Here is an 18,443-nt window from a genome sequence, read left to right on the forward strand (position 1 = left end):
TTTTCTAATTTAGAGCTTTTTTTGCAGCTATACAAGAAGACAAATGTAGAGCGATGTGCTGCAGTCGGGAAGGGGTTGGATCAATCCAAACGTTAACAGTGACAGTATGACACCAAGCTTAGTACAGGTGGTTATTGTGTTACGACGTTTCTTAGTCACGAAAGCACTTCCATAAATTATTACTATTGTACAAAAAGGAAAATATCTAGTTCCCAGCATGCAACGGAGTTCTTTTTTGTTAACTTTTTTAACTTTAAACTGCATTGTGCCTCCCAAGCGTGAGGCAACCCCTTCGGAAGGAAAGTGAAAGTGAAAATTAAAGTGATATTAGGCATCACAACAGTTGCCCATACAATCACAAATATGTATATAAATCATAAAATGCTCACTGGAGAAGTTACCTGTGTTCTGTTGTAGTTTTTTGTATTTTTGCTCTTTTCCTGGCGACACTTTTGTCATCTGCGCTTTTGGTTTAAACTTTACTACTTCACTCCACGTAATGCACTTTTTATTATTTAATACAATTGTCCCTTGTTCATCTGTGTTAATCGAGTCCGGACCCGACCGTGACAAGTGAATTTTTGTGAAGTAAAATTCATAGTTAGAGCATAGAAAACCTGTTTCCAACCTACTAAATACGTTTTTTTTAACATTATTAGAGCCCTCTAGACATGAAATAGCACCCCTATAGTCACATTTACACTTGTATTACCATGTATAGTAGACAAATTAAGATCAAATAAGACATAGTTATAGACTCACACGCACGCACACACATCAGTGTTGCCAGGTCCGCTTATTATTAGTGACTTTGGGCTTGTTTTTTTGTAAAGTTATTTTGTAAAGCTAGTCACTTGTTTTTCTCGCAAGACCTTGTCACACATACCCCTAGCCTAAGGTTTGTTTCATTTGATACGCTTACAACATGCTTATATAATAATAATACTTACGTACTTGTACATTGTAATTACACACACACTTCTTACACACAACCACTAACTGTGATAATACTGCATCTTGTTTGATGATGACGCTACATCAGATAAACAAACATAACATAGGCGTTTGTCTTTGAATGTGTCATTATAGTATGTCTTCTGGATGCCTTGTATTTGTATTTTTGATCATTTAGCCATTTTTATTATTGACTAAGTACAGGCTGTAGTCAACCGCAAAACAGGGACTACGATCAACCCCAATAGATTTTTTTAATCAATATATTTGGAAAAGCGAGGGACAACTGTGCTATAAATCATTGTCTCTGTCTCTGTCTCTGTTGTGGGGTCCAACTTCTGGCGTAACTGCCAATCATAACTGTTTAGCTATTTTGCACGGTTAACTTCATTTCGCTCAAACGATTGTATGTAATAAAAGGGAATAAGTTGAATAACTGTATTATTTTGTTGATATTGTTACATTATGTTATACTGTTATAACAATGCATTGTTAAATTGTTGACAAATAAGTTTGTTGATTAGACAGTATATATCTTTTTTGGCCTAAAACCTCTGTCCTGTGTTTTATTCTGATTTTCATCAGGAGCAACAAATTGAAAAACACAAAATCATTCACTGATCTTGAAAAATAGCAAGAAAAATGTATCAATATCAGTGTAGCCAATAGTGGTCCCTGTATTTACTTGGTTTCGGATCGATATCAAAATTTGCAGTATCGCCCATCCCTGTCTGCTGGTAATGTTGTGCCAAATGCAACATCTTTGTTCTATCACCTCACTGAGTTGGTTCCAATCCTTGCAGGTCTGGTCTGGTGAAGAATCCATGCTCCTCCCTGCCTCAGCTCTGAGGAAATAACGAACAATGTGCTTGTTGTGTCTATACTGTTATTTTGTCTGTGATTCTTTAAAAGGTCTGCTCTGGCTAACTTTGAAACACACGTCTTCTCCCATTTTCTCGGCAAAAAGTGTGAGACTGATTTGATGTTTTTGTTGCATTTCCTTGTAGATTCAGACAATCAGCTACGAGTTAACTCTACTCCTTATTGTCTGAGATTTCCTGTTTTCAATTTCCAGGGTTCACTTAGTTTTCTTGAGCCTGCAAGGAATATTCACTCGTACGGTAAAGTATACAAAACAGAGGGGAAACAAATATTTGCAGAACTGTTAACGTACAGTTAGGTCCAAAAGCACATGAACACTGACAGGGTTTTTCCGATTTTGCCTTTATTCACAATCACACGACCGTAAAATGATATCATACCTGGTGTATTGGCAAGTTAATACATTGTAATAAATAAATCATAACGCTACCTATGCACTCCCATAATGAAATAGTAACAGTATGTAACTTCAAATCAGTGGGTTTACTTTTCCCACAAAGGATCTTGACACACACATCATTTTTGTTTAGCTCAGACATCGCCCCAAAAGATGCTTCGAATAGATGTGTTCCAAAACATCCTCAAAAAAGAAATCATTTGAAATGATACAGACTGGCACTTGTTTAGACCATTTGCATTGCACAAGGGGCCAAAAAATGCCCAAAAAAAGTATTTTACAGGCTGTGGTATTCAGGCCTAAACTGATAATAAGAGTAATGTGACAGTGTTGCATTCTGTTGATGCTGCTTTCCAGAGGGAGCTTGCAGGGAAAAGACAAATTGCTGGGTTAGCACAGATGCTGCAACCTCTGGCTTCATAAAAGCTGTCAGGAGCTGAACACCAGTGCATTAGTTCATGAGACTGTTTGCATATGCAATACATTATACTCTAGTGCAGTTGACATACTGGTGTGGCCATACAGCTGTGTTTTTAGATGGACATCAATGCAGTAAAACATCTTTGTTGGTAATTAAACCTGCTGGCTTGAACCACTGCCAAGAAAAGCAGTGCATGTCTATGACTTTTATGATATTAAAGATGATATTAAAGATGAATTACGAGCAGCATCTGCAATAGTAAGCTAGTACAGTATAAAGTTTGTATGCTGTATAATCAGTGACATACTGTGAGGTTCATGGCTAGTAAGGCACTGACTCCTTTTGAATTTTTTTTTTATGTTAACGATGGTTTCTCATTAAGAGGATATCCACCAAAATAGAGAATAATCACTTTGGTTAAGAAGTACGTGCACCCTATCCATTTCCAGGAAAAGGACTGATACTTTGTTGTAAAAGTCAATCACCTCATGGTGAGCTTGGGTATATAATCCTCCTACTTGACTTGCTGCTCTCCAGATGTCGCTGCTGCTGTCAAAAAAAAGTGACAAGTGCCTTCCAACTCAGCCACGCCTGCACCCCTGTTGTTTGATTAGCAAGACTAATAATGGCACTAATGAGGTGCTCATGGCAGCCTCATTTTATGTGTCAGCCTTGTATTTGATCAGGAAACGTGCAAATTCTGCAATTTTCTACTGAAGAAAATGTTAAAGATTGGAATCATACAGAAAATACACTTATAATACAGTTTAATGGACAAATATTAATATTTATTCCATGTTGTTATTCTTTTTTTTATATTTTCATCATGACAGGCTTTGCCTCACCTGCCTCCCCTGACTTTGGACCGGCCTACTCAAAGTCCTGACCTGAATCCTATTGAGTTGCTGGGGCATGATCTTAAAAAGGCAGGCAATGCTCAAAAACCTTCCAATCTGGTTGAATTACAACAATTCTGCAAAGACGAATTGGCCAAAATGGACCAATACCTGTGAATTTCCATGATTCTCAATACTTATTCAATACCAATTTTTTTTTTTTAAGGTACCCATGTATTTTTAAATTCACTACTTTATTGAAAACTCTTAAGTATTACAAAATCACTGTGCTTCAACATCTTTTTGGACAGAATTAAAATTGCAGTACCAGGTGTCGGATGTAACTCTACATTAAAAAAAGAACAGCATTGGCCTCCCAGTATATTCAAAACAAACAATACTGTGCTTATAAACGTGGTCATAACTAGTAACAATAGTCAACTATTTTAGATTAAAAAAAGAAGAGGAGTTACTTTTATCGAGATTTTTTATACTTAAAGGCCACTGCTGTAACATCACATTTCAGAAAAACATCATACCAACAGTAAAATATGATGGTGGTAGTGTGATGGTCTTGGGTTGATTTGCTGCTTCAAGGCCTGGAAGATGTGCTGTGATAAATGCAGCCCTAAATTCTGCTGCCTACCAAAAAATCTACTCATTAGTTCCTCATTAGTTCTTCATTAGTTCCTCAGTAACTACTCTAAATGTATGTGCCTTAGTCATTAGTTGCTCATTAGTTCTTCAGTAATTACTGTATTTGTGTACATTTTTGTAAAGTAAGACCAATTTTGGTATTGTGACAACCCATATATGGGCTAATCTATAGCCCTGGATTCGGATGTAAAAGCTGTGCGGTGCAGCCGAGACCTTCAATGTCAGTGGTAAACCTGCTGTACTGTATTTTACCATGCAGTCTCATATTACAAATTTAACCCCTTGCATAGATATGATGCTATTGGTCTTGCATGATGCAAATGTTTTCCAGCAATCATGAAAAGTCACTGTGGGACAACTAAAAGACTTTGGAATTGCCTCCCACTGTGTTCATGCAGTGCATTTACAGGAGTGTGATACTGAGTGTTTGTAATGGTTTCTGACATGTTGTTGAGGTTGCAGTGTGGGAAGGTGATGATGGCAAAGCCGGGGGTGCCTAGGAGGTAGACCAACAACTCAGACGGGAGGTCTTCTGTGGCTTTGTGAGAAAGTTTGTATTAAATTCCCATTTCCCCTCATTGTGTAGTGAGCTGGCCCAGCTCCACACGCACTGATCCTGCGGGGCCCTGAGAGGCTATAGGTTTGAGTGTCACTAACACCCTGTAACACCCCTGTATGAAGGAAATAAAAAAAAAAAAAAAGATTTCTTGAGGCTGAGCCTGTGCATTTATGCAAGCACGGAAAAACCACAATCTTAAGTCGGATTTCCAAAATGATAAGGAGCCATTAAACCTTGATAAGCCACTTGTTTTGAAAGCAGTCTTTCCAAACTAAAAAGGCCGGAGCACTATTATCACAGGAGTATTTCCTTCTCATTTACACAATTACATACCAGGAGCACATTTGTGTCCAGTCTAGTTTTTGGAACAATACAGCTAAGACTTGCAAATGTCCTTTTACAGACTAAAAGTATACCAGGGTGTCTTCCTGTATGTAGGTAACGTACCGGTGGTCTTTGGTTTACAGCGTTTCTTGTTACGTTTCGTGGTTATGAACGCACTCCCACAAATTCATTAAAAACTTCATTGCCCCTGTGAAAGCGACAGTAATAACTAAGCAGTGTAGTGGTCTTATTTTTGAGATAGAAAGGTTGCTAGGTGCTTTGGCTGGAAGACCAGAATCGACACTTCTTCTGCAGCTTCTCCTGCCTCTTCTTCGTCCTTCTCCCAATAAGAGATGACGGAAAGGAATTGTTCTCTCTTTTCTTATTACTGTTTCATTGAATTCTTGTATTTAATGTTTTTATTACTGTATTGGATTTTATGTCCTCCATGTGTTCTGTGTACAGTGTGAGTGACTTAAGTCTTAATTTAGGTAGTTCCGACTTACATTAAAATTTGACCCACAGCACCTTGTAGAAACTGAACTCATTCGAACACCTGTAATATTTATGCTTTACCTCATCACAACATTCCATCATACTGGATCTGTTATTATTTTTTTAGTTGTGAATCTGGAGGTAAATTACATTTTTCTTTCAACCCTCACTCGTGTGACTTTTTAATAATAATGACACAGCCGTCCTTCGCCACATCGCACTTTGAATTTCACAGCTTCACTCTATCGTGGTTTTTCAAAATATATTCATTGATAAATATTGGTGTTTCGTGGTTGACTACTTGCTAAACATATAAGCATTGGGCCTAATTTAAGCATTTTCAAGCATAAAAATGGCAATATGCACTTAAATTCAAATAAGGCATTCAGAAAACGCATTATTCTGTGATTTGATGTAGTATTCTCCACTGGTCACTAGGTGTGAGTAATTTTACATTATGTTACATTGATGAGAGAATAGCTACCGCAGGCAGCACCAGTACCCAGAAACTGGAAAAACAAGGAACTATATATGTATAAGTCTGTATTATGGCGTATTTTCTATTATTATTTCAACTATATTGGGTAATATGAGTGTAAATGTGACCATAGGGATGTTATTTTATATTTAGAGGGCACTAATAATGTTTAACACCATATTTAGAAGGTTATCTATACTCTAACTAAGAACATATTCCATTTATGAATAAGGAATTTTACAACGCTAAAATATACTTAACACGGTCGGGTCTTGAACCAGTTAACCGTGATAAATGAGGGATTGCTGTATTTATAAACAATTTTAAAACACGTAAAAAAAACACTAGACTTTGATTGTTAAACACAAATTCCATAATGTACCCACGCACCACCGTCCAGTTACACTATGTCATTCATCCACATGGATTTTAGCAGTGAGAATAATACACTGATGGAAAAAAAGAACATTTTAAATGATTAAGTACCCGTAATGAAGATTAGTTTAATTACAACATTGCTGTACTACTATATATAATTATAATATAAATATCATAATAAGATTGATGGCTTTAAACATGTATTCATGTAGCATTACAATAGTTTGCAGACATGACACTGCTGATCAAAAAGGAGCATTATTCCTGAAAACGGAAGGTAAAAGGTATTGTTTTGATCACCATTTGATTGATTTGCTAGTTAGCTGGAATATGCGACACCTACTCAGAGGACATTAACATGTTGTGCACATACCTACAAAAATTCCATGTTTTACCGCTTTGTAGGAATTACTCTTCTTTCTTGCCCTCATCACCAAACCAGACAATGTTTACGCTGAAATATCACTCCATCCCGACAAAGCTTTAACCACTGGTATGCTTTAGCATTGTCTAAGTTTCCTGTTTTCTCCTTTGTGCTTATTTAAAGTATTTTAACTGCAATATATTTTCCAACAATTATTTTCCATTGCTCACGTTACTGGAAAGAAAACAGCAGACAGAATTTGGACAGACTGACCCTTCACCAACCCCAATCTCCCAGGCAGTCTCCCGTGGTGATGGTGGACTCTGGCGGTGGTTATGAAGGTGATCGAGGTCTATCAGCAGATGCAGAATAGGTTGACACCAAACAGACCCTCCATGGTGACAGGATGTTGACGTTTTGCATCTCTGCTGACCCAACAGGTAGCTGTCGTTTACACAGACACACGCCTTGTTATTAGTGTTGTGGAAAGGCTGCGTAACAGACAATGGAAGTCCGAAACATAACAGCATGGAGTCAACCTTTGGATGTAACAAGGAGAGATAGGGCCCCCCCCAGTAGGATCATGTGGGAGAACACATTTTCAGACAGTCAGCAGACTAGCAACAAACTGAGTGTGGTTAATGCTTCCCAAACAGCTTAGAAACACTCAACTGTTTATAAAACTGAATTTGAACTTCAGACCTTTGGTCTGTTTTACATATCAAATTCAACTCTCAGCACATTGAAACACCTCAGAAGAATGCAAGGAGGGCTGCCGTTCATAATTACAGGTATATCTGTACCATCTGAAAATGGATAAAGGAGGAAATTGGGGAAAGGGCGTGGTATTGGATCCAGCAATACTGTATATCTGTGGGATGTATCGGAATTTGAAATATACTGTGGGAGTGCCGCAATAAGAGGCAGTGCAACGAGGCTGAGCACTTTGTGTACATTTCAATATCCATTGAGACTAATTACAGCTGAACCTGCAGGAACAGTAAAACAGCAAAATAACTTGGAACGTTGGTGTGAGAACATGTGAGGACTTAAGAAAGCAGAGAGAGTGAGGGAGGGAGAGAGAGAAAGAGAGCCATAAGCAATTGTTGGTCGTCGAGAGCGTCCAGAGAACTTGAGCTAGACTCAGGAAGAGGGACTGCTGCTCCAGGCTGATATGTGTGTGAAGGAAGTGGAGGCAGCGCAGGGGCAGGAGTCAGCCAACAGGCAGGAAAAGGCCTGTGGAAGTAATGGTGGTCAAAGAGCTACAGGGCGGAGGGTCTCAGCTCTTGTCTGAAACAAGTTTATGTTTGCTTACACACTCGCAGAGTTCTTTAGCTCTGCAGCCCATTGAGTCTTGTTTCCATTAGGAACACAGCCAGAGTGAGCATGCATGCACCAGCGAGAAGGTGTTGACATATTCTTACCTTACATGCAACTTAGCTATGAACTGAGCAGAGGAGTTGAATTGGTTAATGGGTATCGTACACTTGACCAGTGCAGTCACATGCTATTACCTTTGCCAGGGACCATTGCAATGTTAGTTAGCACAAATACAGACAAAACACAGTGGAACCTCGGTTATCGAATGCCTCAGTTTTTGTGTGATTTTGTCTTTTTTTTTCTTTTACTTATGCTAAAAAAAATTGACGAGTAAGGAACATTTTTGTGCTGAAATAAATCTGGATTGTTTAGTCATAAAAATCATATAACTATTCCTTATGGGTGTGGACAATGATCCAATAACTCATTTTGTAAAACATACACAATTCATGATATGCATCGATTCGCTGCACCTACCGCTCTGAAGCTGTGCATAAACAACCTCTATACCAGACTTGCACTCTGCTGTGTCACAATTTGCTCTGCAGGAGACTTCAACCACATTCAACATGGTCACTTTCTACATAAATGCTCCCACGGTGATAAATCTGGGTCATCATCCAAGCAGTCAAGAGTAAGACACTGGAGGCCTTTTTTGTTTAATGAAATTGTTTCCAATTGTGTATAGGCCGATCTAGTATGCAGATGAATGGAAGACTTTTAGATTTTATATACAATTGTAGCGTCTCCCTTCAAAAATGTTCAGATTTGAAGCAGATGTGAAATTGCTGCGTTCATGTTATCATATTTCCAGATGGAGCCCACATATGGACACACAAACTGGAAAAATGCTAACAATGTGAAGCTGTAACCTTGTAAATTTACACTAAGTTGCCTACAAATCCCTATGGAACGCAAAAGGAAAAATTGTGAGTCCAGCTGGGATTACTATAGATGTTCTCATGTTATTTAATGGTCACAATGTGAGTTGTGTGTTATAAGGCTCTGAGAAGTGTGTCTCTCTATTGTTCTGTACAGTGTGCCACGTGTTGTCATTTCCTCCTTCTAGACGACAAAGCAAACCCTCCCTATCTTCCTCACAGAGATGGCCATGGCCGCAGGCCTCTACCATCTCTTTGAGAAGATAAATAGCCAACATCCCATGGTAGAAAATACGGAAAGCCCCTGTACACTCTCCCCCACACCTGCTGCAAAACATCTTGAAGTTGTTTACAAACGTTTGGACATTACCTCATACCTCACAGCGGCTGTCAACAACAATTTGAAAGTTATTTGTTTTAGTTTTATTTGTGTGCACCTGGCCAACATGACAAAAGATGCAGAATAGCGTTTATGATTCACTTCAGCACTTAATCTGACTGCATCAGTACAGTATTCCCTCATTTATCACGATTAATTGATTCCAGACCCGATTTATAAATCCAATATTTTCATATTTAGAGCATAGAAAACCTTTTAAGGACCTTCTAAATATGTTTTTTTAGTAGAGCCCTCCAATAAAACTTAAAATAATACACCAAGTCATGGAAAATGCAGTAACTTCAGCCCCATCACAATACGTTTTTTATATTAGTCACATAATTATTAGTTGCAACATTATTAATGAGATATATCAGTGGTCCCCAACCTTTTTTGACCCACGGACCGGCTTGTGTTCCCACAAATCTCCCGCGGACCAGGGGGTGGGGGTTCGTACATTATAGCAATCTAATTTATCTTATTTATGATGTATTGTGTAAAACTAAGATATGAACAAGATCACAATAAAAGCACAAAATGAATGCCGACCCACCATCCACCAGTTCAAGCCTGGAGTTTTTCCACTGAGAGATTATTACGTGGTAAAAGGCAGTGCGCTAGCATGAATTAACTTGAGACAAACGTGCACATTAGCACTCAATAAGTCATCAAAACTTACCTTTATGCATTCCCACATAGTATCAGCATTGGAGACCAAATATGAGGTGAAAGAAAAATGGTAAAAATACAGCAGCAGTAGAGCGACAGTTGGCAGCTGCACAATGGACATGCGTCAAGTGAGACAGATGTAACAGAGAGAATCCGGCCACTTTTCAAATTAAAACACCATGGAAATTATTTCTTCTTTCTGTGCGGCCCGGTACCAAATGACCCACGGCCCGGGGGTTGGGGATCACTGAGATATATTATTTGATGTTTCACTAATTCACTTTGTCACCTATAAGACTAAGCTAAGATGTTGTTTTTTTGCATATATATTGTAGCATATATTGACATATATTGGATTGGTTTTAGCATCTTTAATGAATGAAATGTATCAAAGTGGTGCATCCTGCAATTTTTTCAAAACGTTTGGACACCCCAGATGTACATTTTTAATATGGCTCTTGATCTCCTTATGCAGTATTGTGCGTATGTATCTGGTTAGGTGAAAATCAGTGAAAATCAAATAAATGATGACTCCCTTATGAGTTCTTACGATCTGCTTCTTTCAGATGAGGTATCATTTGTAATCCCTGTCCCAAACTTCAAGATGCACAGTTGAAGCATCCTGAAAGACATTGGGAGAAAGGAAGAGTGAGGGAGGGAGAGCGCTATAGAGAGCATCGCCCAGGGTCCAGGAAGTGGCCCTATTGTTTTCAGGGTCACCTCGTTTTTCCTTTCAGAGCTACCCGGCGTCTGTCGTGTCCCCACAGGCTTTTCATCTCAAACAAACAAAACTTCTTGCTGCACAATGTGTACTGCACACACTTACCTACGTTCCTCTCCTTTAGTTACAATAAAACAGGGGTGTCCCAACATTTTCGATCAAGGGACACATACTGAAAAATGAAAGCATGCAAGGGCCACTTTGATTTTTCGTAAAGCAATACATGAAGATATGCTGAGAAGTTATATATATTTCAGGAAAAGACTGCATCTCAGGGAAAAAACATATTATTAGTTTGAACTCCAGTCCTTCTTTGCTTTTTTACCCTCCCATTTTTGCTGTATTTTAAAATTTTCAAAATATTTCAACTTTCTTCTCAAATAATCTTTGTCAATTTTATTTTCGAAATATTGGGCTTTATTCCCATAATATTTTGACTTTATTCACATCATATTATAACTTTTTCCCCATCCTAATTTTCCAAAAATTACAACTTTATTTTGTTTTGTTAATCATAATATTGTGACTTTTAACATAACATATTTTTCTTTAATATTTCAACTCTATGCTTCTACAATTACACTACTTTTCCTCATAATAATCCAAGTTAATTCTCATAAAAGTGCTTTTTTTTTTCGTTGGAATACAACTTATTTTGTCATAATATTTTGACTTTATTCTCATAACATTACAGCTGTTTTTTCCATTTGTGCTGTTTTTTTTTTAAATGTTTACTTTATTTCAACTTTCTTCTCGTAATTATGACTTTATTTTCCTAACATTATAACTTTGCCCAATTTATGTTATTAAAATGACGCTACTTTTCCTCATAATATTACAATGTTACTCTCATAAAATTATACGTTTTTTTGTTAGATTACAACTTTTTTATCTTAATATTTTGCCTTTATTCTTATAAAATGACTGCTGACTTTTCCAATTTTGCGCTTTTTTTTTTTTTTTTTAGTTTTATTGTAAAATTATATTTTTACAAGGTGCCACGGTCCAATAAAAAAGCAGCCATGGCTGCAAACGGGCCCGAGTCCACACTTTGCTCACCCCTGACTAAAAGTATTAAAAAATCCCTCACATGCTCGCCACATGAAAGTCGAACACACACACTGCTTTGAGTCATCCCCAGAGGGAAATATACTGTATTTTTGCAGAACTAGCAATCTGGACACATGTGACAATGTGAAAACCCTATTCTTTTGTTACATCATGCACTATATCGACAAAAATATAGGGACAAATCTCTCAATCAGACCCAACACCTTTGTCCTTGTCTTAATGTCTTTCCTTACATGGCTTTTTAAACATTTATATGTTATTTTCTGTTGCTCTCCTAATATTTTTGTCACTATAGTGTCATCCAGGACCTCTTCCTGGTTTGGTGCTAATGGACGAGAGCACTTGACTGACCAGATCAAAAACAGCAGGTGAGCGGGAGCACACCTTAGTCCCCATGTTACTCATTAACAGTGCTTCAGGGAAGTAGCTGCAGGCCACGCCTCTCTCAACCTTTGCACGATGTTTGTCCTCTTTACAAGCCGAAAAATGGAGTGAGCTTGAAACCTGAGAGCCGGCTTACCTCGCATCATCTCTTTCAGGCAGGATGAGAATTACAAGTGATCAGGTACGTCTACTTCTAAACAACAGAGCTTGAAAGTGAATAATTCCAATTGCAATTACAATAAGTCAATGTAAATGAATGCCAAGATAGTTTTCTTAAAACATTGTTTTGTTTGACTTCACATTCCAGTTCCTGCATTGTGCACCGATGGTTTCAGTTATTTAATATTTAAAATTGAATTTTAAAATGTTAAAAGTTAGCCATTTATTGTTTGGAACCTAAACTAGCACTGATTCGTAGGCTATTTTTCCACTGTGTAGGAGGCACAGTTATTAATTACCAGACAGGTGCTGAAACTAAAGTTTAACCATTGTCATATTTGGTCATAGTGCAGGTGAAAAAGGGTGGTGTTTTACTTCCTCGTGATTGCCACTGACAGGCAAAATCAAGGGTTTCCATTCATTTTTAATCTCCAGACTACTCAATAAGAGTAGATGTTTCATTTGGAATTGAGTGTGTGCTAATGTCCTTGAAAAAACAATGCCACTGTCAAACTCCTCCGCAGATTTTACACTGGATGAAAATACTTCAACTTGGCAGTGGGATAAGATGGGAAAGGGGAGTCTTGTTTTGCTGCTCTGCGAAGTTTAGGGGTGAGGGTCGGCTGGGGGATGTATTAGCTGTGATGTTTGACGCTGTACTGTACAATTGCAGCATATAGAGACAGTGTCAGCTCTGATAAGCACTACATGAAGCGTGAGGCATTTTGTGATGAGAAATGATCAAATGCACTTTTAATTGCCATCCTATTTTGGACAATAATGCGGTGTGCAGCTCCAAAGATTTCCAATACAATTTGCAGAATTTTATTTGGATGTTTAATGATGTTTGATGGCAGACAGAAAGAATATTTTAAACCCTCCGGCCATCATTAATTACAAAAATGACTCCTATCTCACAAAGAAAGAATGACAAACCAAAACTAATAGACATTTGCAGACAAGTACAGAACTGTAGGCTGTGACATACTTGTACATATACAAACTTATGCATCAAGTGCAAACAAATATGGACTCAATTTCTTCTCTCTTCCTCTAGTCTTATAATGCATGGCGTGTGGCTCCTTTGTGCTTTGCTTTGTGTGGACAGAACCGGAAGAGACCCTGTTGGTTTGTTTACAGCCAAGCCTACCGAGAAGAAATAGCTGGAGAGGACGAAAGGAAAGAGGTCGAATGGCTGGCAGAGTAAAGACAGGCCACTCTTGCTGTGAAAAATTATCTTGGAGATGTTGGGAGATACTCTATTTTCATTTCAAAAGTAAACAAAATGACGTACTGAAGCATCACTTGAAAACATTGGCAGATAAACTAATGCTGATTTATTGACATGTCAGAGAAAATGTTCCTCCTTCCTGAGGAAATTTTATATGACGAACTCAAAAAAGACAAAGCCTCCCTGCTGAATGTGATGTTGAAGCATTGCATGGCATAAACAGAGCATGTTTGCCTAGATCCTGACTGTGAGCCAACATAAAGACTTGCAACATGCAAATACTGGCCAAAGCACCAGAAAGCCATATGTAAAGGTGGTGCTTTCTCACCTTACCAAGACTGACAGTGGTGCCCACATCAGGAGAATGTGCAGCATGAAGAACTGAATGTTGAAAATACACAACTCAGTGATCACAGGATTAGGTAAAATGAACATTTACACATGAATTCCTAATGTTGGACCAGCAGCTCATTGATTACACCAGCACATTGTAATTATCACAGTATAGTGTAGAACTTCACTGCATCACCAATGCCATTCTGGGGCTGCTTACAGTATATGATAGTGATACATGAAAATGTATTATTATCTTATTACTGTAATTTCCGCACCCACTACATTTAAAGAGAAAAGAATTAGTACATAAAAAGGCCGCATCGGTCTATAAGGCGCAGGTATCTACATCGTACGATGGGATATTTACAACCATTTTTTAAAACTTTTAAACTTTTAATTAAATAAGTGCTTTTTTCAAAAACAGTGCCAAACAATAGTCTTTCATCGCTGTCCTAGTCCTTCGCCTGGGAACTAAAACCACTAAAGTCGTCTTCTTCACTCTCGGAACCAAACAGCTCCACAATTCTCTTGCCACACACCGCAACTATCTGGGAACAACAACGAAAACGGGAGCGCTCCCGAGAATCTGCTTCAGATGTCGCGACGCCAGAACAAGACCACATATTAGCCGCATCACTGAACTGCCTATTTGCTTTATGTTTTTTTTTTACATTTATGACCAAAAATCTGCAATTTGTTGTGGTCTATTATTATATAAATGCTATCCTCATAAAGTAGCTTTTTTCGTATGTGGTTTAGGGAAGTTGTAGGACACACAAAACAAAATGTTCACACAAATGTTGTGGTTGTGCTCGTATTTTGTGTCAACCAGACCTAAGGAAAAAGGTTACGCACTATGCGAGCCTTCCTGTTTGCGACACACTTTTCCTGTTGTGGTTCTTATCCTCTGGAGCTCCTGACAACTCAAACTCAATTAGGATTTCTGGATGCAAGGAATATGTGCAATGGTGACACACTTCAAACTAAGTGAAATATTTAGGTCGTTGCATTGTTGTTGTTTTTTGTGTATGACACAATTATGAAAAATGCATTTACTTGCACACATAATTTACAAAAATTGCACCGATGATGCATTTGGAGCATGGGACAGTGACTTAGTAAAGATGCAATGAAGAGGTTAATGATCATTTTATCTCCACTAATTTTGTTATTTTTCCCCTCAGCCTGATTAAAACAATGGGACTCATATGTGGAAAAAAGGTTGTCACCACTTTTCCAACACTTCAAGAGTCTACTGACACTCAACGTTGCCCTCTAGTGGGATTCTGAGGCTACAACACCCACTTCTTCCCTGGATGAAGCATCTCTGAAAGTGTATTTGACCTATTGAAGAACTGCAAAACTAGCTCGAGCTACATCAGTGGGACTGTCAACTGGGCTACCTGAAGGAGTTATTAACTGGAAGGTGGCGATGTTCTCATGCAATATAATAATATATGCTAGAGTTTGCATTCAAGAAGCAACAAATTGAGTCTAACAAGAGAGGACACTTTCCAGAAGAGGCAAGACAGACAAAAGACGGATGGACGCATTGTCAAATAGCACACTAACCACAGCTACAGTAGCTCCAAATGGTGAGGGAACCTTCAGGGGAGGCCGTTTTGATTTACAACCATTCTTAAATAGGGCTGAAAGACAAATGATTATATATTCACTTCATTTGTTATTCTTCCTCAGACACAAGGAGGTCCACCTCTCACAGGTGGGAGTTCCTGGTGGCTGTCCTGGCCACCGCCATCTTGCTCTCCATTATCATGGCCATTGTGGCTAAGTGTCAAGTGATTAGGCACTACCTGGCCAGCTACCGGCACACTCGGCTCAGCGAGGCAGACACACATGACCAGTGTGAGCAATCGTCAGGTCAGTCCTCTACGCACTCAAATCATTAGCACTTTTACCAGAGAGCTGTTGTTATTTCCACTTCTTCTTTAGGACACTGCTCTATTTACGTTCCCAAACAAAATATTGAACGGCTAATACTCTCATGGGTATAAATGCCTCTGATATGCATTGCTGTTTTGGAATACAGTCACGATGTGTTGTCCATGAAGTGATTAGCAGTAAGGAAAATACAAACACTGACCAAAAAAGGACCTCTGCCCGCAGCAAGCACAATACAGAGGAATTCACTGATCTCGACGGCCCTCAGACTGGCCGACTGACGCTGACATAAGTGGTTGTCGACATAAGTAAAACTAGCCATTGTGTTTATACTGAAGCTTACTTTGAATGGGAAGTCACTGTGTGCACATTTTAGCAAGACACAGATAGATGACAATACAACATCGATATATGATTTCACATAGCAATAATCCCTTTAAATCTCAAATTTTATGTCAACAAAAGTGGTCGATCGTGTATGTCAACGTCAGCTTAAGTGGGAACTTAATAATAATAACACGTTGGACCAGGAAGTAATGAGTTGGTTGACATACTGTAGTTGGGTTGTCAATATAAGCGCGACCAACTTAAGCAAGTTCCAATGTATACTGTATTGACAGCTATCAGCCATTACAACGACACTAAAAATGAAGAACCTAAAGAGCTGGTGACCAGAAAATAACTCAGAATGATATAAAAGCAGTTAAGAATGCACGTAAAGGGACGCAACTATTCCGCCTACACTGTAAATCCGTCTGAAAAAAACGCCAACAGCGCTCCATTTACATAATGTGACTTGCATATGCAGCAAACTACAGCGACATTGTTATTACACAGTAATTGTTATTAACATTGTTGCGCCGAAGAACTACTTTACGTGCGTAGTGACACCACGCCACACCACACGGCTAGCTACTAGCTTCGCCACACATTCGCTCACAACGTCTCGGGCCGCTACCGAACGATGACGCTACATATTGGAGCAGCCGCCACTGCTGCTGTGTTTTTGAGTTAGGAAAAGGTAACGCGAGGTGTGGCGTTCGTTTCTATGTTGCCATGTGAAATCAATGCGTCCCGGAAGGACGTTACAGTAATGCTTAAATGACCAAACTATGGCAAACTATGTTAAAAACATGGTCCCAGCATGCATATAAAATGATAAAACTTTAAAATGATAAAAAATTTTGGAGATGTTTTAATAGCGGGTTTTGTAGGCGTATTTTGTATAATTTTTATATATTTAGAACGCACAGAAAATTGAGACATTTGTGTTCATGTCTCACATAAGGATTGAGAATGATAGGCAAAATTCCCCCCAAAATTCAGTTTTCCTTTAAAGTGGCGGCTGTCGCTTGCCCTGCAGTGATCCTGCACCCTGTGCATTAGAGTTGAGCAATGTGGTGTAAACAAAGAATAATAAGAGTGTAAAGGTGACTATAGGGGTGTTACTTCATGCCTACAGGGCTCTAATAATGGTAGATAATAATGGTCATTTAACAGATTTTCACTGTGCTGAGTATGAAAATATTAAATGTATTAATACTAAATCCTACTTATTGGAATCCTACTTAAAATTCACTTATTGTGGTCCGGTCTGGAACCAATTAACCGCAATAAATGAGGGACGACTTTGTACTGCATTTTAGACTAATTAGGTGTTATTCTCACTGTGGTCTTGTGTTCAGGCCTGGAGGTGGAGTTTGACATGCATGGGGAATGTGTAATGAACCCTCATCGTCCTGTGTGTGCTGAAGATGATGATGGCTTCATTGAGGACAACTACATCCCAGCAAGTGAAAGGGAGAGAGCTGAAAGAGAAGCAGAAGACATGGAGGACACAGAGGAAGAAATAGATGAAATTGAATTCACCATCGCTTAGAAAGCGTGGTGTCCTCTGCTACATAAACACTAGCAACACTTTCTGCTCAGTGTTGTAAAAAGCGCATTTAAAAGTCAAAATGAGCACCAAATAATTGAAGCATGCAGGATTATGGTGTTTATGGACAATTTATGGACACAATGCTGCTGTTCAAGTGTGCAGACCTACAAAGTCTATAAAGTTGTTTTTTTTAATACAAACCAAGTGGTCCATGCCTGAATTGTTTTATGGCTGTAAATAATAAAAGTTTTATTAACTTATTGTAGTATCAACGCCACAGAATTATTTTAAGAAGCTTGTAATCATACTTAAAACAATCATATTTTTGACATCTTTTGCTTCACTTAAGAGCAGAGGGGCTTTCTAAAAAAAAAATCCTCTCTTTTACTTGAAAATACAATAAATAATAAATGTGGAGCAATTGTGAGCAATTAATGAATGTATTAATGAATGTAATGAATGTATAAAAAAATCTTGAAGAGCCAAAGCATAACAGCAATGTAAATAAGTGACCATCCTCCTCTTAAGCTTTCAGCCACATTATTTGTTTTAAAAGAAAAATCTTAATGTATTTGGTCACAATTGTGACATAATTTATTGTAACATATTGCTATTATGAATAAATATATGAATAACCAGAAATGTATGTCTGTGTTTTTGTGTGAAGGAGCTACGTCGCCCGAAACTGACTCGTGCTGACCACTCACCTTGCCACTGTGAGGACAAACAATACTTATTCATTGTGATTTCTCAAAAAGAGACCATG

The 18,443-nt window shown here is 38.3% G+C and overlaps 1 protein-coding gene across 2 annotated transcripts; it reads left to right on the forward strand.

The window, feature by feature from the left end:
• The first annotated feature begins 12,243 nt into the window (after positions 1 to 12,243).
• Positions 12,244 to 18,319, forward strand: c10h1orf210 (chromosome 10 C1orf210 homolog). 2 transcript variants are annotated; one of them, XM_054790337.1, is made up of 4 exons: positions 12,244 to 12,351; positions 15,081 to 15,491; positions 15,595 to 15,777; positions 17,484 to 18,319. In XM_054790337.1, the coding sequence occupies exons 2-4, from the start codon at positions 15,440 to 15,442 to the stop codon at positions 17,675 to 17,677; spliced, it is 429 nt and encodes a 142-aa protein (XP_054646312.1). In that variant the 5' UTR covers positions 12,244 to 12,351; positions 15,081 to 15,439; the 3' UTR covers positions 17,678 to 18,319. The 2 variants fall into 2 exon arrangements, with proteins under 2 accessions (XP_054646312.1, XP_054646313.1); XM_054790338.1 differs by lacking the exon at positions 12,244 to 12,351 and adding an exon at positions 13,835 to 13,982.
• Positions 18,320 to 18,443: the final 124 nt, after the last annotated feature.

Source organism: Dunckerocampus dactyliophorus, chromosome 10, assembly GCF_027744805.1.
Source record: "Dunckerocampus dactyliophorus isolate RoL2022-P2 chromosome 10, RoL_Ddac_1.1, whole genome shotgun sequence".
Taxonomy (NCBI): domain Eukaryota; kingdom Metazoa; phylum Chordata; class Actinopteri; order Syngnathiformes; family Syngnathidae; genus Dunckerocampus; species Dunckerocampus dactyliophorus.

Bases quoted from the DNA above. Each gene is read 5' to 3' on its own strand.
- c10h1orf210 (XM_054790337.1), top strand. From the start codon at position 15,440: ATGGACGCATTGTCAAATAGCACACTAACCACAGCTACAGTAGCTCCA. The intron at 15,492-15,594 runs GTGAGGGAACCT...ATTCTTCCTCAG, and splicing joins AGCTACAGTAGCTCCAAATG to ACACAAGGAGGTCCACCTCT. The intron at 15,778-17,483 runs GTCAGTCCTCTA...TCTTGTGTTCAG, and splicing joins CCAGTGTGAGCAATCGTCAG to GCCTGGAGGTGGAGTTTGAC.